This window comes from Doryrhamphus excisus, chromosome 8 (genome assembly GCF_030265055.1).
Source record: "Doryrhamphus excisus isolate RoL2022-K1 chromosome 8, RoL_Dexc_1.0, whole genome shotgun sequence".
Taxonomy (NCBI): Eukaryota; Metazoa; Chordata; class Actinopteri; order Syngnathiformes; family Syngnathidae; genus Doryrhamphus; species Doryrhamphus excisus.
Genome location: NC_080473.1, coordinates 17,140,434 through 17,164,794, shown reverse-complemented (window position 1 = coordinate 17,164,794; position 24,361 = coordinate 17,140,434). Strand labels below are relative to the sequence as shown.

Below are 24,361 nucleotides of genomic sequence, written 5' to 3'. Positions count from 1 at the left end.
TTGTTGCTTCAACATTTATGTTCACCTCAAGCATTCATGATGACATGTAATACTTACGAATGCTATACTTCCATCAACAACAGCCGCATAGAGAGTGGTGTGAGGCGCTGTGTCACTACACCAGAAAAGTAGTTCTTTGGTGTAACAATGCCGCTGTAGCTTGGTTAATATGTCGGTCACGTTATGTAAATAGGGCATCATTGTCGTTTTGGGGTGGAGGAGGGCAGCACGGCGGTCGAGTGGTTAGCGCACAGACCTCACAGCTAGGAGACCAGGATTCAATTCCACTCTCGGCCATCTCTGTGTGGAGTATGCATGTTCTCCCCATGCATGCATGGGTTTTCTCCGGGTACTCCGGTTTCCTCCCACATTCCAAAAACATGCTAGGTTAATTGGCCACTCCGAATTGTCCATAGGTATGAATGTGAGTGTGAATGGTTGTTTGTCTATATGTGCCCTGTGATTGGCCACCAGTCCAGGGTGTACCCCGCCTCTCGCCCGAAGACAGCTGGGATAGGCTCCAGCACCCCCTTGTGAGGAAAAGCGGTAGAAAATGAATGAATGAATGAATGAATTTAAGAAAAAGCATAACAACTTATTCACTACTTATACTATACAGTTGAAGTCTCCCTGGTGTGAGTCCATGAGCCAACTGTTGAGGAAGCTGGACCAGCTCAATTTGGACATCGAGGAGGCTCTGAGTGCTGGCTCCTCCCCCTCTGACACACCTTGCACCGCCCGCAAGAAACAGGTGAGTCTCTCAAACGATCAAAGGTAGTGGATTGTGTTTATTTGCATAAATGTAATAGAATTTTATTAGACAAATGGTCAGTGACTGAGCTGCCAAGCCTCGCCTGTGCCCTTCCAAAGACGTTTTCCTTGATGACGGCCATGTTTTTCAACCAATCTTGCTCAAATTTGACACACAAGTGTTTGTCAGTCCACTAAAGGTCCATACCAAATCTTGTTGCATTTCGACCAAACACCCAAAAATGACTGTGGGTAGTTTTGTAGAGTGTTGAGCTGTGTGAGAAATGAACTGTCAATTGATCTTATGGGGTAAATAGCGCCATCATGTGGTGTATTTGCCAGAGAAATAGTAACTAACACAAGCAACGCAGCAGAGGTGGGTGTTTCGGCAATTTTTTTTGTATGAAGCGGTTCAGAAGTAGAAGAGTGAGTTCATGTTTTCACGTGACTGCAGTGTTATTGACATGTGCTGTGCTGTACTGTTGGTTGGACATCCAGAACATTTCGGCATTCTTGGTCATGCTGTCAGTCTTTCCTAAATCCGTTTACAGTCCTCTGTCCAGCAGTGTTATTCAGCCCGGTAGTGAATGTACAGCCAGCTGGCTTTGATCTAAGGACGTTGTCTTCTTCTAGTTCCATCCGAGGACACGGTCCCCGCTCGGACATAGCCATCTTTGTCGGGCCGCCCTTCTAAATTTGCTGTGTTTTCCTGATGGAGGTCTGCACGTCCTCAGCTGAGAACAGGCGGCCATTGTGCTCCCGGAGGTAGCATTTAGGGACAAAAGTCTTCTTTTGGGGTCCATGTGTGTGAGGCTGCACAGAGGAGCTGTTGTGTTTTGTATGATGGGGCTCTTTAGGAATGGTTCTGAGGGAGTAGTATGCCTGGCAGGCATCTGCAGAACCATCCCAAGCATTCAGTGGTGCTAGCTTTAAGGAATGACAGGCGACCGGGCCAGACAAGACATCTTTACTGGCATATTTGACAAGGTCATAGTCTCTGTCCTCTCAAAGGAGCGTCCACACATACAGGCGTCTTTGTGTGCTTCCGTCACGCTGAATGGCCCAGTGGAGACGTTGCTTTGCCCACCATAGACGTTGACCTTTTTGTTTTCTTTTACCGCAACCATCCTGTCCTGGTCTAGTCTGGTCCAGTTTGGACAGAGATTGGGTTTTGAATGTTGTTGTGATGTTGTTTCAGCGCTCCACATTGAACCAAAGCCTGAATGAGCGAGCTGAGACAGGGGATTGGGCCAGCCAAAGCAGATCTTGTCTTCCTCGTGGCGCCTCCGTGGGAACCAGGACGAGAAGCAAGAAGGCGGTAAGTGTCCGTGGGAATGCTGCTTTGACCACATGCGTCCTCAGTGGTCCGATCTAGCTATGCAATTAGCATCCTTTTAGTGCAACCAGACTGATCGGCAACGTTAGAACCTTATTGGTAGTCCAGGTATAGTTCACACTGGAACTTGCACAACTCAGGTTTAAAATCCATTATAATGCCAAAAAATAAATGATATGAATAACAATTTTGAAACTAATTATACTAACGATATATTTAACTGTATTTTTGTGTGTTTTGGAGGTACTCTGCCAAGGAAGGTCACATTAAATTCTAAAATGTTGGTGATACATAATAACAATAGACTATATTTAATGTATTACAAACCACACAATCAAGTTTGATTCTCTGTGTGGAGTTTGCATGTTCCCCCCTGTGCATGCGCGGGTTTTCTCCGGGGACTACGGTTTCCTCCCACATTCCAAAAACATGCTAGGTTAATTGGTGACTCCAAATTGTCCATAGGTATGAGTGTGAGTGTGAATGGTTGTTTGTCTATATGTGCCCTGTGATTGGCTGGCGACCACCCCGCCCCTTGTCAGATGGAATAGGCTGCAGCCTGAGGATTAAGTGGCATAAAAAATGTATGATAATAGTATAAGTGATACTACTGATACTGATGCTGACAATAATAAGTGATACTACTAAAACTTACAAGAAAAATAGTGGTAATAATTGAGATTTTCAAAAAAATAACCATTATAAAATCTATTATGAAAAATTATTTAAAATAATTAGCATTTCAATTAAATATGTTTTATGTTTTATTTCATTGCTTTAATTTTATTCATGTATATACTGTATTCATCAAATAATAGTCACTATTATTTTTAGTTAATAATAATTTATTTAATAATAATAATAACAACTTTATAATAATTTAATATATTATTATTTTGACATTATTTGGTGCCCCCCTTTTTAATTTTTTTAATGACAGGTAGCGGACCTTGAAATTGAAACTTTTTCCCCTTACACGGTACCGCTGGCCAATAGCACTCATCATAAATATATTGAAACATTTACAGTTGTTCATTGTGATTGCTATATATATATATATATATATATATATATATATACTAGCTCAGCTTGTAATGTTGAAAATATGTTCAATTTCATCCAATTGTAGCTATACGGTCAAAAGATTCTCGAGGGAACAAATGTTCCTTTTCCTGCATTTCTCATAAAGTTTGTCTGTGGAATCAGATGCCAGCTGCCTCCCTCCTCTTGAAAATTGTGACACATCGCGGGTTAAAACATGGTAGCAGGCACAGAAACAGCTGGGAATGTTTCATGGATATGCCGACAGGACAAGGCTGCCAGTTGACCTTGACCGTTTTGGCCTCAGATCCCGGGAACGTCGTTTGAAATGTAGAAAAACAGATGAGACAAGGGGCCAACAACAATTGCGCATGAACAGATTTTTCCCTCTTTCTCAGTGTGTGTGTGTGTCTTACATAAGAGCTCCATATGAAACATCTGACAGCAGGGAGTGGGAATGTGATGCAGATGGAATCACAACCCCGACCAGGTCCAACGTGTCAACCGGTTCTTGAGCAGAGATATATTTTATGGGGGCCTTTTGGCACCGCAAAAAAATGGAATGCATCTCTTATTTGCATCAGCGTGCAGCTAATCTGGAATGCTGACTTTTATTTTGTCAGTAAGATTTATCATTGTGAATATTTTCCGTATCGTTCCTTGCACAAAGAAGTGGTATGTTCCTTTGGTCACATGACTGCCGAACAGCTACTATTTAAGGTACAGCAAGGTATCTTTTTTTATTCATACAATATGAATATATATTACACACATATATGAATAAAAATGAACAAAAATGAACAAAAATAATTTATTGTAATTTATTGTAATAATTTAATTATAAAAATTATTTATTGTAATATTTTTCTCACTTTCATTGTATACGTATGTTACATGAGGTGGCTGCACAGCGGACGAGCGGTTAGCACTCAGGCCTCACAGCTAGGAGTTTGCATGTTCTCCCCGTTATGTGCCCTGTGATTGGCTGGCGACCAGTCCAGGGTATACCCCGCCTCTCGCCCGAAGACAGCTGGGGTCGGCTCCAGCACCCATGTGACCCTCGTGAGGATAAGCGGTAGAAAATTAATGAATGTTCCATGAGGTATGGGAATTAAACCTATGGCGAATACGAGAGGTGATGTCTTCCATCTCACAGGAGTTCAGATAGTGTGGTTCTCAGGCGGCTTGGGAAATCGGTGGCAAATGCTGGAGCCCATATCAAATTTGAAATAAAACTCATTGCAATATACTGTACAATCCAGATTTCCACCAACATTTTCTCAACATAGTATCTCTAGCAACTTCACGCTTCCAATTCTAACTCTATCATAGTTTTTCCAAAATATCTTATTTAATAAATCATGATTGCTTCGTGGTTAAATACAGCCTAATTTAGTCAAAACATTCTCATTTAAGATGTGTGATTTTTTTTTTTCTAAATGGCTAAATGAACTAAAATACAAATATAAGGCATTTTGAAGACACATTCAAAGATGTGATATGTAGTCCTCTACGCTGGTCCCTAAGTGTCAGTGATGTTACAATGATGAATAGCCACTGCAGGAAATACTACACAGAAGCCAGAAGTAAAAAATGAAATACCAAGGAACTCTATATTATTTCTTACGTGTCTTATTTACTCTTATTATGTCTACTATATTTCATAATACAAGTGTAAGGGTGACTATAAGGGTGTTGTTTCATGTCCGGAGGGCTCTATTAATGTACAAAAACACATTTAGAAGGTCATAAATGGGTTCTCTATGCTCTAACTTATCCTCAATAGGGTCACGGGCATGCTGGAGCCTATCCCAGCTGTCTTTGGCGAGAGGCGGAGTACACACCGGACTGGTCGCCAGTCACATTCAGACCTATGGACATTTTGGGGTGTCCAATTAACCTAGCATGTGTTTGGAATGTGGGAGGAAACCGGAGCATGCAGAGCCTATCCCAGCTGTCGTCTTGCTGTGTGGCCTGCGCACTAACCACTCGGTTAGCCTTATGAAAATATTCATTTTATAAATAAGGAATCCTATCCATCTATCCATCCTCTGTCCATCAGAGGTCAGGCGACCGGGAAGCCCAAGCAGGGAATCCCAGACTTCCCCCTCCTTAGCCCGGCTACCTCGCCCAGCTCCTCCCAGGCCAGTTGAGAGACATAGAGGGGCCTTTTATTAGCGTCTACAAAACACCACTCTATACAGCAAAATGCACTCCACACTTCAATAGGCACAATATAACTTTCCAACTCTTCTTCTGTCTTGCACTGGCTTAACTAGCAGACAAACGTCACTGCCCCCTATATCCTAACCCATGAATTACAGCTCAGAATTATCAGTATTATCCGCCATTCTCCTTCAAAAAAAGAATACACATCTAGAATACACAGTTTGAATCCATTGAGAAACGTGACAATATGGAGAGCATGGAAAACACACCACCAGCCCAGCAGTGCGAGCTGATAGAAATTGAAATGGACACAGTGAGGGCCCGTCACAGCACTTTTTTTCTCCATCAGGGATAGATGTGGAAAACAGGTGAGTGAGTACACATGGGGGTGTAAACCAGAGGAAAATGACAAAAAATGTTGCACAAGCAGAGGACTTTTGGGGAAACAGTTAATGACCGAAAAATGTAAAATGTATTCACTTTTCCTCTCTCTTCTGTCTTTCAGGGTTTGAACAAGATGACCAATGAAGCAGCAGCAGGTAGGACAGCTTCTTTGTGTCTTGTTGTCATCTCCATTCTTGTCCATTCCGAATGTGTTTGATGGCCTTGTTTTTCCACACTAAACTCACCCAAACATGCCTTCATTGACAGTGCTTTGCACATTCGGGCCTTCCCCGAATTGTTCCCACAACGCTGGAATCTCCCAAGGAGGTTTTTCCTCACCTCTGTTGCCAAAGTGCTTGCCCATGTTGGTTTTATTTGAATGTGCAAGGAGCGTCTCAGATTGGCTCCATGTGTGGCTTGATATCATTTTGTTATGAATTCATGCAATGTCTCATGAAGATAAAAAATTAGGCAACAAATGGATATGTTATTATTCATCCTCATAATAATAATAATAATAATAATAATGTACACTGTCTTTATGCAACACTTTTCTATAGATACTCAAGTACACTTTATAGCACAGGTGTCAAACTAAAGGCCTGTGGGCCAGATCTGGCCCATCCGATCATTTCATGAGGCCTGCAAAAGCCTGGAAATAATGTGTGTAATAATCAATATATTACTTCATCTTTATTGCTAAAAATACTTTTTTAATTTATTTATTTATATATATTTTTATTTTATATTTATTGTATTTTATTTTTTTATTTTAACAGAATTATATATAATTGTAATATTATCTGATTATGCAACAAAATATTCCAACCCTTTTTTCGTTACCAAAAATATACCTGCTTTTCACACCTGGACTTATGATTCCAAAGCAGGTTATCCAGCAATTTGTGAGTGAAAAAACATAATTATCAAATGCATGGGCCACGGTGTACCAATAATAAACACCTCTGCTTACAGGGACCAATGAGGCGGAAAAGTATATACAAATACTAATATCTCAATAATATGGGTACAAGTTGTAAGCTAGTGTTTATTGTATTATTTTTGCTCAAGTTTAAATGATTAGATTCAGGCCAACCACTCGGTCACCGTGCAGGCCACACAGCGAGGAGACCCGAGTTTAATTCCACCATAGGGCATCTCTGTGTGGAGTTTGCATGTTCTCCCCGTGCATGTGTGGGTTTTCTCCGGGTACTCCGGTTTCCTCCCACATTCCAAAAACATGCTAGGTTAATTGGCAACTCCAAATTGTCCATAGGTATGAATGTGAGTGTGAATGGTTGTTTGTCTATATGTGCCCTGTGATTGGCTGGCCACCAGTCCAGGGTGTACCCCGCTTCTCGCCCGATGACAGCTGGGATAGGCTCCAGCACCCCCGTGACCCTTGTGAGGACAAGCCGTATAAAATTAATGAATGAATTTAAGTTATTGTAATTTAAATTCACTTTCAAAATGTAAATGAGGAAATTGTACTTTATTTTTTTAATTGATAGGAAGACCAAGCACTTTTTTGCCTTCTAGTTTTTCATTACTGTGACACAGAGTTGAAGTTTTCCTCTCTGTGCATGCTGGGAAAGCACCAAGTGAGCTTGCAAATGAAATGCACAGTCATGTTTATAGCCGAGAGAGAAGTCTGCACATGTTGAATATGATGTTAATGATGTTTACATTGCAATGAAAGGAACAAGAACCGTCAATCAATGTCTACTAATTTCACTGTGCACTCCTTCTACTTTTTTTTTTTTTTACAGCGATGTCTGGAATTCTGTTTGCAATTAGGAACATGAAAAAGAAAGTGAAGGATTTTAGCAAGGCTGCCATTAAATTGTCTCTGAGACACAACTTTATGTCCAGATCACTTACAAAGTGTGGTGGTTATGACTGCACAGGCCTGTCTGGCACATTGGAGCAAATCGAGTTGATCCTACATGGCTGCTAGATGTCCTGCAGGCCTGCATGGTGGCAGCGCTCAGGGCCGCCATATGCAGTCAGTGTTAGAACATAATTGACTGACAGCCACAGGTGTCCCCTCCTCCTGCCCCAGCTGATGTCTCCGGAATGTCCAAGTGTACCCGCCTCCTTTAAATCCCTTGTATAAATTGGACACTTGGGAGCATGTCGTTAAAATTAGGCAGCGTGCCAGATCATTGTTTGGATAATGCCGGATAATGGATAATGGCAATGTGGTTCTGGGAGGTGAACTGCAGCTGTGGGATTTGGACTAAAATGTCAGTTGAAGCTCAGGTTGCACTCTCACATGGTCTGTTGTGTGTGTGTGTGTGTGTGGGTGGGTGAGACAGGACAGCACAAGTGGACATTGTGGCCTGCAAACATTCCATGTCACTTTTATGCAACACTCGATGAATGTGTGGTGCACTAGTGTGTGTGGGTGTGTGTGCACGGGAGAAATATCTGCCGTGACCGAGCATAACTGTAATTCTTGGAAACTTGAGCGCAGAGACCACCATGAATACCATCAATAAGTTTGTCAACACAGCTGCGATTCATGTCAAGTACATTTGTCATTATTGTTTATTATCTTTTTTTTTTTTTTAAATAATGGGGGCTATAACACAAATGCACTTTTTTGGGTCCCATTTTTCATGAGCTGAAGTCAAAGATCCAAAAAGGCCTGTTTCTAATAGTGTATGTACACACATACAGCAATCAACTCTCAGCAAAGCCAAGAAAGTGACATATTCACAACAATAACACAATAATCATATTCACTGATATTGTGTTATGATAACGTTTTTTTTTGACCGTCAGTAATTACTGACTGCTATAATAAAAGACCAGTGAGCAACAATCACTGATTATATAACCGTGATGCTGCAATCAAAGACGACCCTTTAGATGCATTGTTGCATTGCTTCCTTCGTCTTTTTGGGTGTTCCGCCAAAAGCCTCCACCACAACAAGCGGGCATAATAGAAAAAAATATAAATATAAAAGGGCCGTACGGTGGACGAGTGGTTAGCATGTAGTTCACACAGATCAGAAAGACCTGGGTTCGATTCGAGTTCAATTTCACCCTTGGCCATCTCTGTGTGGCGTTTGCATGTTCTCCCCGTGCATGCGTGGGTTTTCTCCGGGTACTCCGGTTTCCTCCCACATTCCAAAAACATGCTAGGTTAATTGGCGACTCCATATTGTCCATAGGTATGAATGTGAGTGTGAATGGTTGTTTGTCTATATGTGCCCTGTGATTGGCTGGTGAACAGTCCAGGGTGTACCCCGCCTCTCGCCCGAAGACAGCTGGGATAGGCTCCAGCATGGCCGCCACCCTCGTTAGAATAAGCGGTATAGAAAATGGATGGATGGACCATAACAACAGAGAATGCATTGTAGTGAACAGGAACTTCCATGTGGGAACGTCTGGTGTATGTGTCACATTTCGTCCCGGAAGACGTGACAAAAATTGACCCCCCCCCCCCCCCCCCCCAAAAAAAATAAAAATAAAAATATTTTCAACGAAAATATATATGCCTTTCAATGTGATTTTTCACAATAACGCGATTAACGTTTTGGTTGGCCTGAGCACTTAACCATAGCCATAAAAGTGTAAAAAGAAGTTAACCCTTGTCATTGATAAGACGTTCTAACCCATTCATGAATAATAATAATATTTTTTAACATATATAAAATTATAATATAATTATAAATAAGTATTATATATTACTATATAATATAATTATAATATATGTATATATATTTATATATATACAATCATCAAAAAAAATAATATAAAAATCTATCTATCTATATATATATATAGATTTTTATATTATTTTATTTTTTATATGCTGTACTTGAATGGCCAAGGTAAACGCGCAAAACATTGTCACTAAACTTTGATGAGTGACAAAGCGTATGTTGATGCTTTTACTGCTTTGAATGTGAGTCATGTCATTTTTTTTTTTGCTACCTTAGAAGGGGCATCTGCCTGGACTAAAAGGAAAGAAATAAACAACCAAAACAATACTGTACTGCAGTGGTAGTACTGATGACTAATAAGTGAAGCACGGGTAAACAATATGGACAAATGAATTAGCACGTGTATTAACAGGATGTGAAAATATGAAGGTGTTCCCTCGCCTTACAGCAATAACAGCTTCCTCTCTTCTGGGAATGACAAGACACTGGAGTGCGTCTGTGGGAATTTTTTGCTCCATTCATCCAGAAGACCGATACAGTCATGCTGGAGCAGAAAAGGGCCTTCCCCAAACTGTTCCCACTAACTACTATGATTAAAAAAAAAGCTTGACTTGATTAATTAAGAGTGTATTCCGTGTCATGTGCTGTTAAAACATGTCCTCTGTGCGCATCCAACTGTGTGTTCAGCATCGGTCCGGTTACAAACGACACACCAGGGAGGATTATATAATGTCCGCAATGCATCATAGCAGGGTTTCTGTTTCTGTCTGTTTTTGTCTCTGGCGTGTTCCTCAGCTGTTCTCAGAGCCCTGGTCTCTAGCCAGGGTCACTATTGACTGTTTCACCCCCCCACAGACAGCTGCAACTGCACAGTCGCTCGGCTTCTCCTTGCACCGGGGTGTCGTTATAAACACATCAGAGTAGGCGATGATGGAGGACATAGGAAATAGGGGCGTGAAGGCAACTGATGTGAGCTATATGATGATGATATACTCTAAGCTGCCTTGCTAACTGTTTTTATTACTCTTGTTTTTGTACTCCACCATGTCAGGGTACTTTTAAGCTGTACATTTCAATCAACTAGAGTGGAACATCTATCTCCCCTCAGATTGGCTGAAATCGGAACAAACCATTGCTTGCACATTTAGTTAGTGACTGACTTTGGCCAGAGACATAATGAGAATGGGTGAAAATAAATGATCTTTGGTTTTCCTCCATTTGCACATATTTTTATTTGGATTGACAAATGACACGAGTATCGTGAATGGTTCTGTGCTGTGATTTAGTGGTTGGACTCTAGGGGGCAGTGACACTACAATGACAATAAAGCTCATGTAAAAACAAGTCCAGAATTCAGGTTAACACTGTCATGCTTTTATTTTGAAGCTTATTTGGCACTGAACAGGATGCCACTGATTGCATGTTTTAATGCGCTGTAACCAGACAGTAGTTATTTGGCAGTTGTCATTTTGTGCTGCTTAGCGATAATGATAAAGTCAACAATACTTTAAAACACTGTTGGTCACAATAAAAGGCCACTCCTAAATCTATAGTTTAACTGTATGGGGAGAGAGGCTCAATACAGTTAAACTGCACATTTTGGAGTGGCCTTTTATTGTGACCAATCGACGGTACAATACGACTACTACTCATTTTTGTAACCTTTATTTTCATAGCTTATTTCAAGTCAAATAAAGCTGACTTTATTCAAATGCTTGTTTTACCGTAACATGAACAAAATGCTGGTTTTCACAACCATTTTGTATTTCACAATGCATGTATTAGTCCTCTGACATTATTAACTGAATGAAAAGCAGGTTTATCCCCCTCTGCTGGGTCCTTCCAGCTGCATCTGCTGCCTTCTGAACCACAGACTCCCTCTTCTGTCACGCTCATTGCGCATCACACGGCATCCGGAATCTGACGCAGCCCCACACACAACAAAAGTTCCTCCTGCACAAAAGAAATCCTACATAGTGTCTGCATATCCAAATTTTGCCCACACTTGCAAGTACAGTGGGTTGGGACCGGGGCTTTATAGCCGCTGCCTGACAAACGATCACATTGCAAACCTCAAACTCACCACACCCTGCCAAGTGTTCGCCCCCCAAATGCCGCATCAATCTAAAGCTTTTCAAAGCGCCACCCCAGTGAGACATTTTTGAGGCATGTTTGGCAGGGTGCAAAACTTATATCACTCTCACAAAGACAGGATGTCCCACACACGGCAGACATGCTTGTTATGGGTGCTGCGACAGGGCTTTAAAGAGAGTATGAGCCAATATCGATACCATCCTTTTTCACTGATATCAGTGGACGATTGATCGGAGCACCCCTAATTATTGCACAAGTGAGCCTTAGGTTCCGAGACACTCCCAAATGTGCAGTTTAACTCCACTGAGCACCCCGCATACAGTTAAACTGCACATTTTGGAGTGGCCTTTTATTGTGGTCAACGTAAGGCACACCTGTACAATAACTTCCTATCTTGATATGCTATAGACCTTTTGTGTACATAAAAAATTGACATTTAATACATTATACATGTAACTTTCTACTCTTAGGGTGAATCCAAAGGTATGGAAGAAATATTTTAAATTTGACACGACTCAGTCTTACCTCAATGTTGTCCCAAAACGTACTTGTGGTTTATTAGAAGTGGCTTTGGTCCTGAAAGGAAAAGGCAATGTGGCACATTTTCCTCCCACCGCTGTGTCTAAATTGAAAAAAAAATCATATTTGCAAATTTTGCACCTTCTATTTTAGGAAAGACCTTGTAGCGTTTTGATGATTGCATCCAATTTCCTTGCGAGTCTGCCGTTATTTCCCCCCTGGTGCCAGATCAGTGACATCATGTGCTAAATTTACCCGCAAGAGGTCATGTGCCCCCCCCCCAGCTTAGACTATAAAGAGTGCTGCTGGCATGGAGGCAGCATGAAAAATTCCACACATGGAAAGATGGAAAATGACTTGTGGTTTCCTGAGTGCACAGGCCAGCTTGGCTGTTTGACAGCGACGAGAGGGAGAGAAGAAAGGAGCCTGGTGGTGTTTCTTCTAGACTTTTCTTTAGTGTACGCAGTCATTTGTCAAGGTAGTGAAAACAGTGTAGGGCTGACCCCACTAGGAAAATCTTTTCATTAGCCCTTTTTTTGTTGTTGCAATTATGGATGCCTTCAAGGCCTCTCAATAAACGAGCCCAGGAATTTGAACATAATTTATTGGCAAGTGTAAATCATCCAGTTTGATCTGTCCTTGCTCATCGGGGAAGGGGTGAGGAAACACTCCCAATTAAAGTAGCCAATTAAAGAAGCAGCAATAAATCCTTGTTCACTACTTCCTCTGGAGGGCCAAGGTGCGAGGAGTTTGTGCGCCTCTAGGAATTTAGGCCTGGGTATTGTAAACTACATGAAGGGAGACAAGGGTTGGCTTGTCACTTTACCGTTTAGGTCAGCACTCTGAATGGGAATGTTTGTGTGTGTGTGTTTGTGCAGGTTGGTCCAGTCCTCAGCTGACAGCTTTAGGGAAAAACTAAATTTAGTATGAAGGGCCACAAGCCGAGTGTAGGCCTGGACAGTCCAAAGAACCCTAATCGGGTTTGGGCTTTCAATGCAGACAAGCATTCATACAGTTTGTCATCAGGGTTTGATGCGTATTAATGACTAATTCCAATATTTTGCAATGTTACAGTCACGCCAAATCACCCAAATTCAACCAATCCTCACGACTTTGTTGAATTTTCACAGCTTCCTTGTACATTTGTCCCTGAGCAGCGCTCAAACGTGCATGCCCAATGTCTACGTGCATGCCCAATGTCTAACCAATCAAATATGTCCCTGCTTTGCCCACCCACGGCCTCACTTCCTTGTTTACATTGACAGAGATGTCGACGTGTGATAATAATCACTGGTCATCTAGGGATAAATTCCATAGTAGCACTCTTTGGAGACACTCTCATCAGAGATATTCATGAATAAATACAACACATTCATTTATTCATTCATTTTCTACCGCTTATCTTCACGAGGGACGCAGAGGTGCTGGAGCCTATCCCAGCTGTCTTTGGGGTGAGAGGCGGGGTACACCCTGGACTGGTGGCCAGCCAATCACAGGGCACATATAGACAAACCATTCACACTCACATTCATACCTATGGACAATTTGGAGTCGGCAATTAACCTAGCATGTTTTTGGAATGTGGGAGGAAACCGGAGTACCCGGAGAAAACCCACGCATGTACGGGGAGAACATGCAAACTCCACACAGAAATAGCCGAGGGTGGAATCGAACTCGGGTCTCCAAACTGTGCACGCTAACCACTCCACGGCCGTGCAGCCTAAAGATAATGTAATATAAATTACTTTGTCCATAGGTCTGAATTATTAAATTAATTTAATAAAATTACTAATTATTAAATTAATTAAAAGACACACTTCCAATACACTAGTGCTTCTGAAATAGTGGGGTGTGGTGAACTGTCCGCAGGGAAGGTGAGAGAGATTTCAGTGTTAACTGCAGACCTGCCAACATGTACAAATTTATAGTACTCAACATGCAACTTGACTCTTGAATACACTTGTATGGTTTGTATGCATTTTCCTGGTTTCAGTTTCAAGTTCAGTTTTGAACTTTTTTTTTGGGGGGGGCAGAAAATTATTGAGAAGCACTGCAATACAATAATTGTGGGAAAAATTTGTGAAAAATTTTATCCATTGGTCCTTTAAAGCAAATAGAGTCCAAAAAGTGATGGGCAGATTTCTGCCTGCTTTGAGGACACAATAGAATAACAACAGATTGTTCCAAGTGCTCGAGTTCTATTGTTTTGTGAATTATGATTGGTCCTTGGTATCGTGTTTTTAGAATACCTTCTCAGATCATTCTGTACCTGAACCAATGACTCATCTCTCCTCATTGTATTCCACTCCAGTTGCTTTTGCTCTTCTCTAGCACACACACACACACACTTATCGTCCAAGCCAAGAACATTTCCGCAGAGTTACTTTTTCCACCTGTACCAATGTATTATGTGGTCTTAAAAGACAGACTCGGGGCTTCACACCCGATTGAACAATTTGGCTCTGCAATCAAAGAGCCATAGCAGAGCAGGCTTCCTACACCTTCCACATGATCCGCCTTTCAAAGTCCAAAGCCCAGCAGGATCAGTTTGGTCCCCACAATACCTGCAGTGTATTAACGCTTTATCACCGCTGATGACTTCAACAGAATCGCTGAGATAGCTTAGAGCCCAGATGGGGACATTCCAGTCCTAATGTTTACATTCAACTATGGCATGTTTTAATGTGAAGACTCTAGCTTTCATGTATTTAAAAGAAAATACTTACTTTTAATGTGGTGAGCCAACCATGTGGTAAACTACATTTATGTACGGTACATGATGAAAGATGTGTGTGTTTGTGTCGCACTTTGAGGCAAGGATAGACTGAGGGCATTTTATTTATGCTTATACTGTAATTATGAAGCAAAATGTATTTTATTTGCATATTTAATGAGCTTACAGTTGGAATATTGATTTTGGAGACAAGCTTCCTCATCATATACAACATTTCTTAGATTTAGTAAGTTTGTCTGGTTAAAATTTGGTAAAAGGTTAGCGTGATTCATCTTCCTGTTTGTTTGTGTCAACGTAGCCTCAATTTGTGTCAACTTCCTGTTATTTTCTTGCAATCTTTCTTTTGTTTGTTTTTCTGTTTGTGTTGTTTACTTCCTGTTTGCGTGTGTCAACATCCTGTTAGGGTGTAAACTTCCTGTTACTTTCTTGCAATCTTTCTTTTGTTTGTTTTTCTGTTTGTGTTGTCTACTTCCTGTTTGTGTGTGTCAACATCCTGTTAGGGTGTAAACTTCCTGTTAGTTTTCAGCACTTTTTTTAAAATCTATTTTTATCAACTTCCTTTCTGTGCGTGTCAACTTCCTGTTATTTGGTGGCAACTTTTCATTAGTCTTTAAGTTTCTGTTAATATTGTCTACTTCCTGTTTGTGTGTCAACATCCTGTTGGATGTCAGATTTCAGTTAGCTTCTACTGTATTTCCCATTACTGTGTCAAAACTTACTGTTTACATCCACTTTCTGTTTGATTACCAACTGTATTAACTTTATTAAGTGTTATTTATATAATGCAACATGAAGTGTTTAAAAACACCACAGTATTTCTCAATTCACTACTTTTGCTTCATACTATTTTTGTGGGAAAAATTGTAAAGCAAAGTGAGCAATTGAGGGTGAAGTGTAACCCTGTAAGCCCTGGATGCTTTAACAGAAACCAGGTGCTGAAGGTTGGTGTAAAAAATGTTTTCCCAGGCAATTTCGTGGGCGATGCGGGCCAAACCGATTCGGACTTGACAGCATTACATGCTTTGTCATTCAGCAAGACAACAGCCACGTACGCTTGTCACGCCTGTTTTTCATTCTTACCCGGGCCTCTTTATACGCATGCTCTCACCTCTGCAGTACTTTCACGCTTGGTTGAACAAAAGTGTGGAGTTTTTCTTGCTTGGTAAAAGGTCACAAACTAGTGCAAAGTGAACATTCTGTGCCTTTTTTTTTCTTGTAACAGTTTGGGAGTTGAGTTCTGTGGAGAATAATGGAAAAATAAGCAAGAAGCCATGACAAGTAATGACGAAAGGTCCTCAAGAAAACAAGATTAGGGACCACTTTAATGGATGGGGACCTCAGTCAGCTCCCCCACCTCCTCCAAAAGCCATAATCTAAACCCAGATATGCACCACATGTGTGGCTCCTCTGGAAAAATGAACTCGACTTGGGAATATATGGTCAGGAAATTTATAGCACATGCCTGGGACGAGCCCTCGGGGGCTGTTGGGGGAGGCGGCGAGGAGGGATGTATATGCTCCACGCTCCCTGAGCCTTGTTTCCATTAGGCTGTGAAGAGCACTCTCCCAGACCATTCAATGGGGCCTGGCGTAAGCCCTGATGGTCCACCAGCGTGACCCAGGCATGGAGGAGAAATCACTTTCCTCAAATCTGGGATTTTCCCACATGCGTCCTGTCAGCCAAACTGGGGGCGGGGGTGTGGGTTGGTGGGAATTTAAGATAGCCATCCGGCGCACAGCTCCATAGAATCTTTTTGGTGTTCTTACTTAAGTGAGCCAAAACAAACAGAGAGGATACATCGACTTGGGGGGGGGGCATTCCCAGGCCTGATGGATGTTTCCTCTTCTGTCGTCAACTAGCTGCCAAGTCGTGGTGGTGTGGCCACAATGGGTCGGCCTGTGACAATGCTATAGTCTGAAACTTGTGTCGGCTCAGAGAGAGTGTTTACCTCGCTGGTGATTCATGTTAAGAGAGGTCACGACGTGGCCACACTTCCTTTCAAGGCTCCATCACTCCATCACCTGACTCTCCGTCCAGTCCTGCTTTGTCATTGATGGATGACTTCTTCTTTTGTTGGCCTGCTAATGTCCTCGTTCATTGTCAACCTTTACGGTTGGATGTAACATGTTCCAACGTGATTTTTTATCTGTTTTCCCCATTAAAATTGGAAATAATCTGTCCACCTGTACAAGCGATGTTCAAGTTAACAAAGAAAGAACAAAGAAATTTCAAGTAACATGGCCTCTAGCTGTCATGCATGCATGCATAGTATAGAAAGAACAACTACTGTAAAACAATAAATCTTAACCCTGGGAAGTGGAGAGGGCGGAAAGCGTAATTGCTGTTAAATGTAATCCAGTTGCCTTTGATGACGTATATGTAGGGTTGGGCATTGTTTGCATTTGAACAATTCTGGTTGTGATTCAGATTCCTTGTTTTGGTTTTGGTTGCTAACGATTCTTGATTCCGATGCTTTGCACGGTTTAAATGAGTGTCCTTGTTTTGAAGTCCGGAATTGTTTTGTGTGAGTTGAGAACGATCCCTTGACTGTTGCGAACAGATACATACTGCACAGGTAAGTCGTAGTAAGCCTAGCCGCAGCTCCTTTATTTACACCAAACTTCCACAACCTAGCATCCTAAAACCCTGGGTTACATTGGCATGAGACAGACTTCCCTGATTTGTACTGCTTGGAGTAAGTCTGACGTAGATGCCCAGCCCTAATGATGCGTGCTGGAGTGGAGGGTTACTGAGGTCTGGTCGGCACTAAGGTCGGACCTACTGTTCTGGAACACTTATTATCCTTAGTAAGTAAGTAAGTAAGTAAGCTTTATTTGTGTAGAGCTTTTCATAGACAAAGTAGTCAGTATAAGTTAAAATGCTTGTCTAAACAAATACGTCTTTAGATCCTTTTTAAGGGCATCCACTGAGTCCAAAGAACACAGGTTTAGAGGAAGTTCATTCCAAAGCCAGGGCACAGTTGCTTTGAACAATCGATCTCCTCAAGTTTTACAGGAGGTCCGTGGAACCATGAACAAATGCTGCCCATTTGACCTTTCAGGAAAAGTGGATCAATCTGTTCCAGGTTCAAAATGTTACCATCAGCTGGACAGTCACCTGTACAGACAATGTTTTAAATAACATTTGAACACGTCTGTATACTCTAGTTTCCCCCAAACATTTTGGTCAATGTCTGTTAAGAGATTCTGTGACCGAATTCTCATTTTGCATCGCATAGTAGGCTGACTCAGCCCGATGCCTTCCTAAAAAGTCAGAATAGGATCAAATGGAAACAGGTTCTCCAGACAAGTGTTGGGGTCTCTGTCTCTCTCTGTCTCTCTGTTGCACTTTTAGCCTGAGGTCTGGACAAATGGCACTTAAAATAGCAACATGCTGATCACCGGTGTACACATTCTTGCCTTTCACTCACGCCGAACACTCCAACCCCCTCAAAAAAGAAAAAAAAGCATTCAGACCATAACATTAGGCACACCAGCACACTCGGAGATCCAGCATAAACATCAAATACTAATGCTCAGCTTTGATTGATATTGATTCACTTTATAATACAGTGGAACGAACACTAACCAAATCAATTTTTGTCACAATAAATAATGTAAATCCAATTAGTCTGTTCCAGGCAGGCAAAAATATTAGCACAAACGTGTTTTCATAGTTTTACAATTATAGTATTACAAGCAGAAAACAATTTGAAATGCACGTAAAGACGAGGAATGAAATGGATAAATGAACATTTAATGTTAATGTTAAACTACATTGAAGATGTGATTTTTGACAGGACTGTTCCCAAAGACACGACGTGCCAGCGAGACACCACACAGACACTACCTTTCTGTTTTGTCATGAGTGATTTGAATACAAAAAATGAAGCCAAAGAAAGTTGCAAGTTCAAACATTTTGACAAAGAAGGTGAAAAAACACTCCCGAATTAAAAAAAAAACACCTTCTGTGTGGAGTCTAGCTGCCACATTGTGTCTTCGGGAGCAAACACGTCTTCAGTGAAAGTAAAAGTAACCTTAAATGTTCATGTATCTCTTTAATTTGCCATTTGTATGCACTTTAACTTGTTTCGTGTGTCAAGCGCTAATGACACAGCATATGGGCGACCTAGCTGACTTTGATAGCAAGCTAAATTTTAGCTAATTCATTAATGTATTGATAGCACAACAAGACATGTGCCATACTGTACACTAACACTAACTAAATGCACGCAAACTGAACAAAAATTTAATCTGAAATTTTTGATGTTAACAGAAAAACATGTTAACTGGGGTGGACGGTAGCCGACGTTCCACTGTACTGTAGTTTAATTACCAAACTCGGCTGTGGGGCAAAATATTACAGACACCACCGAGTATAGGTTGCAGTGTAGTTTTACACCACTGTAAACTACAAAAACAAGACGGGCACAATGGAGCGACTTATTTGTTTTTGTTTGACCGTCTTTATGCTAGCAGACACCAGTAACCACAACCTGAACGCCATTTTTGAACCGTAAGAAATTGAGAAAAAGGATTTTTCTTTGTATTGTTCATGGAGCATAACCTAAGATGCTAGTCATAGGAATGTTGCATTCATTTCAACATTTTAAATGTAGGACAACAAATTGAATAACCACATTTGTGATGTTTTGTGACAGAGGTCTTATCACGTTGGGAAACTGCCACACAGCCCAGTTTTCCCAATCTCTGCTTCATAATGTTGCAATACATGTTGGAATTCATTAGACTATCTGTATTGATCTCTACGGCCAATGAAGAGTGACATCATTTTTCATAGACCTTACACTTGCTTTGCCACTATAAACTGTGGCAAAGCAGGTTCGCTGTGCCGCATATGTTACCAGAAGAAGAACCACCTTTGTAGAACTGCAGATCAGGAGTTCATCCTCAAATATATCTGGTTTGGTAGTACAGGTGTCAACTTTACCACCAAACTCTCTTCCACTGTTGACTGTGTCCATATTGTCCAAAACGACCCGCCCCCAAATGAGAATGAAGTAATAGTAGCCTAGCGCCATGCAGAGAGGTGACACTGAGGTCAGCATGATATTTATCATTTCACACACTGTCAACCTTCAGCTGCTCTTGTTGTGTTTGTGCAGGAATCAGATGTCTTATAACAGTAATCCCAGCCCGCCCCCGACACATTCACACGTCTGATACCATATTGAAACATATCGCCGGTCACGCTGTGTGCCTTCGTGGGCCTCACAATAAGAAGTGAGAATTCCTCAAATAATTCCGACATCGATGGTGATTTTTTTTTATTCACTGCTAAAGGGGTGTTCTTTTTGGGTGGAGGATGTTGTGACAACAGAGCTAAATGGTGCTGAAAGTGAAGCCACATTCCTCCTAAAGTGTTGACCTAGACCTACTCTCGCTTACCTGGAGAGAACCCAGTGAACTTGGCTTTATTATTATGCTTTAGAATAACACATGACACCATCCCACGGTGACATATGTGGCTTAACTGTCCTAATAGTAGTTCATATGTGGGTGTGGGTCTGCGGGGATGTAAAATAATGAGAAATAAGAGGCTGTATAAGCATTGTAAGTTTTAGTATAACACCTATGATTATAGTTTTGGTTTGCGCCAAATAACAAAACAAGTGACAACACTGCATTTTTACTTTTTAGACCAGTTCATGTTTTCAAGAAATTCCTTACAGTGCAGCCTAAAAGGTCAGGTTTAATAATATACTAATAATAGAAATATAAATAATCAGTTCCAGGGTCAAATTGTGGCCATCACAAACCACATTTAGGTCATGCAAGTGTAAAAATATGTTGCCCACAAAAAAAAAAATTTGTTTTTTGTGTGTGAGTGGCACATAGAGGTGATGATGCAACTTCACAATAGAAGAGATCATGTATGATTTTTAAAACGGCCACAAAGTGGCAGAAGTTCATTTTATAAGAACTCGGCAAGTATCTTTCCCATGTATCTGCAGCAAACAGGAAGTAAAAAGGCATCTCATCTTGTAGCGCATAGGAGGTTAGGCATTGAAGGGAAATGTTAAGGCAAGCAAATGCATGCACATACACAGTTCAGTTGCAAATGTGAAAATTGTAAATTGTTCTTGGTGTTATATTTGTACTAAAAATGGTTATCTTCGTGTACAACCATTTTTGTGTTGTTTATGTTGTGGCATAGTTGTTTAGACATTTTGGCCAAGCATTTATGGCTAAGTTTGTGTCAAAGTGAAAGTGGTGCTTTTTTTTTTTTTTTTGAGAACTGATATTTTGCTGAAACTTACCCATGTTCTACTGCTGATTACTAAAGAAGGGAAAAAGGTAGAAATCAACTTTTTCTGATGAAAGGTGAGAGTCTAATCTTTCTTTTGGTATATACCATGTCTATGTAGCCCGAGGACACAATATTCTGTGGGCCTTGAAAAATCTGTCAAAATCATCAAAAATGGCTGGTACTGAGAGGGACGACTTTTGGATTTGTGGGTACATAATAACAGATTGCAACAAATTATGACACATAGGGTCACACTGGGCCCTCACATTGGGCGAATGATTAGCATGTAGGTATGCTCCCCGTGCGTGCGTGGGTTTTCTCCGGGTACTCCGGTTTCCTCCCACATTCCAAAAACATGCTAGGTTAATTGGCCACTCTAAATTGTCCATAGGTATGAATGTGAGTGGGAATGGTTGTCTATATGTGCCCTGTGATTGGCTGGCGACCAGTCCAGGGTGTACCCCGCCTCTCACCCAAAGCTGGGATAGACTCCAGCATACTTGTGATCCTATAGGATTGTCAGCATAGAACAGGGGTCAGCAACCCGCGGCTCCAGAGCCGCATGTGGCTCTCCAGCCTCTTTGTTGCGGCTCCCTTTGCAATGCTTGAATATTTTTTAGCACCCGTGTGGTGAAAATGCACGTCTTTGTTATGAGTTTACAAAAATCCAACTTTGTGTGAGACCATGAATGCATCCTGACTGAGTTCTGACTGGTGACTGAATGAGCAGACAGGATGCTATCCAGTTCTCTCTGACAGGTTAACATGAAGGGAAATGAGTAATACTTTGAGTTATTTGAGTTATTAATTATTATTAATGAGTTATTTGACAATTCTAATAAATAAATTAGAGCTCATTTAAAAACAAAAGTTTATCTCCAGTACTAGCAAGAGTACTCCAACTCGTCTTTTTTTTTCCCTCCAATGTTGTTTAAAACAATACAACGTTTTGCGGCTCCAGGCTATTTTTCTTTAGTGGGCAAGTGGGTGAAATGGCTCTTTTCATAGTAAAGGTTGCCGACCCCTGGCATAGAAAATGGATGGATGGATGGTCACACTGCACAAAAGTACTGAGATACAGCCAGAATGGTTTTATGTACAGTTTTAAATTCAGAATTCTTCAATCCAAGAGTGTTTTTGGTGATCCCTTTTTTTAGTTTCGTCGGAGGTACATGACATTTTAATCATAGATTGTTTTTTTATGTTTACCTGAGAGTGTGCACGTTTCCTACAGTCAGTGAACGTCTCACGGCCGTGTAGCTCCCACAGTGCGTGGAACTCCTCTCATACAGTTACACATACACACACACACCCACACATCTGGTATGAAGTGTGGAAGTCTTTGCCATCATTTTGTTTCCTTTTCGTCCAACTTTTTAAAACAACTCTTTTGGTTTTACTTGAAGGAATACTTATCTGTTTTTATTAGGTGACTTTCGCCTCTGGACTGGAAACTATTTCAAAGTTTAACCGGGAAAAAAGGAGGATTTCTCTGTCTCAGTGTGCTAGCAAGAGACCGAGGGGATTTGGTGATTATGTCCGAGTGCAATGACATCTAGAAGGAAGTCAGCCACGCTGAAGCTGCGGAGGTCCTTCAGCGAGCAGCTGCGGAGCTCCACGTCCAAAGCTTGGGACTTACTGTGGAGGAATGTCCGGGAGCGGAGGTTGGCAGGTCAGTGGCCCCGGGAAAGACGACTCTGTGGCCGGCTTGACTCACCCAGCAGCATGCTGCTGTGGGTTACAAAAAAAATGTTACAGTTGACGTGTTTAAGTTGAATTGTGTGCATCTGTCATACAGTTGGCATACACAAATTACAGTTGTTAGCTGCAAGATCAAGTCAGTATCGTAGATACTTCATTCTATTATCTGTTGATTATCAAAATGTTCTGTTTAATTTGAATTGCACAAACATTCCAAGCATTTTGCACACGTGTAGATAACTTGTGAGAAGCGTTTCATCACAGTTTGCGTGTATTTAGATATAAATGCAGGCCTAAAGTGGCCACAGGGTGGCGCCAGTAGGTCGCCTTTGCACTGGAAGACGCAATGGACTGTTTTGTTGAAATGCACTACATGGAAATATTAATCAAGTTAATTCTGCACATCTTGCATGGAATATACACGACAGGTGAAATAGTATTGGTGCATACGTTTCTATTAGAAATAGGTAGTAGTAGTTTGTAGGATGTTTTGTCCAGTAGCCAGGTCAGAGTTCACTGATTTGTGACAAGACAGAGGGTCTGCATCTACAACAGCCAATTTCTATGCTGGGTTGACTTGTGAGGAGAGCTGCAAAGGCATTGCTGTGCTTAGGTTTTCGTCACTGTTTACGTCAGGGCTATTCAACCATATTCTGAGGGACACTTTTTCACAAAGATGGAATTTTCCCTTTACTCTAATTCTTTTCTCTAATTTTGTATTACATGCCATCTCACAAAATGATTCATCAGGTCATAAATGAAATATGTGTCTGCTGGTCAAAGATCCTTATATGTCTGGACTGGTCTGCTGCATTTAAAGCGCCATTGCAAAACTGCATGTCAAAGATCCTCTATATGAGAGGGGTACTCTGATTTTTTTTAATGTACAGTACCATAGCCAAAACTACTAGTAAAAGATCATCTACAGGACAGCCGTAGTTTGCTGTCTTTAAGGACCAACTGCAACAACACTAGTCAAAGATACTCTATATGATTGGAGTACTCTGAGTGTTTTAACTACAGTGCCAGTCAATGATGCTACTAGTCAATGATGCTCCATGGCTATGTTAACACTGCACATCATTTCCGATATTTTTGCTCATATGTGACCTCCATCAGATTTTTTTTTATCCAGTGTGAACGGTATATAGATATACACATATAAAGCTTATATGTATTTGATCTACTACAGTCTGAATGGTCAAGTTGCATATATCCGTCCTATATGTCACTGAAAGGCGTGGTTTTATGTGCGAGACTTGGTTAAAGGTACTCCTTCTTTGTGAAAGGTAAATGTAGTTCTTCTTGTCATCCGCAAATCCTTTCAGTCAAACAGCAATGTACCACCACTCCTTCCACCCACATGTTCCTTGGAACAGATGTCGCAGCAAGTTCTCCACAAAGTGCCATAGCCAAAATTCCTTCCCTCTTTCTTCTTCATCTCCCATATGGAATCATTTGGTTAGGAAATATTGACTCCCGTTGCACAAAATCCTTGAAATTTGCCACAAATGTGTGAAGGAGAGCACACAAGTGATCAGTAGATGAGAAATAAAATATTGATATTTCTGCTACCACTTCTAAAGTCGATTCTCAAATCAAAATAGTGATGCTTTTGATACGTCAGATATGATTTTGTCTTTTTTTTCTAATGTTGTTATTAGCGCAACACTAGCGCACACACTGTTG

General features: G+C 41.1%; 1 protein-coding gene across 4 annotated transcripts in view; it reads left to right on the top strand.

The window, feature by feature from the left end:
- Positions 1 to 24,361, top strand: part of stard13b (StAR-related lipid transfer (START) domain containing 13b) — a 63,181-nt gene that overhangs the window by 7,317 nt on the left and 31,503 nt on the right. For 2 of the 4 annotated variants that reach the window (XM_058081017.1, XM_058081016.1), the window contains exons 3-5: positions 620 to 751; positions 1,949 to 2,068; positions 5,802 to 5,835. In XM_058081017.1, the coding sequence (XP_057937000.1) occupies positions 620 to 751; positions 1,949 to 2,068; positions 5,802 to 5,835 (286 nt within the window). Of the gene's footprint in view, positions 1 to 619; positions 752 to 1,948; positions 2,069 to 5,801; positions 5,836 to 21,418; positions 22,644 to 24,361 lie in introns of those variants that run through there. The other 2 variants (XM_058081018.1, XM_058081021.1) reach the window with 2 other exon arrangements.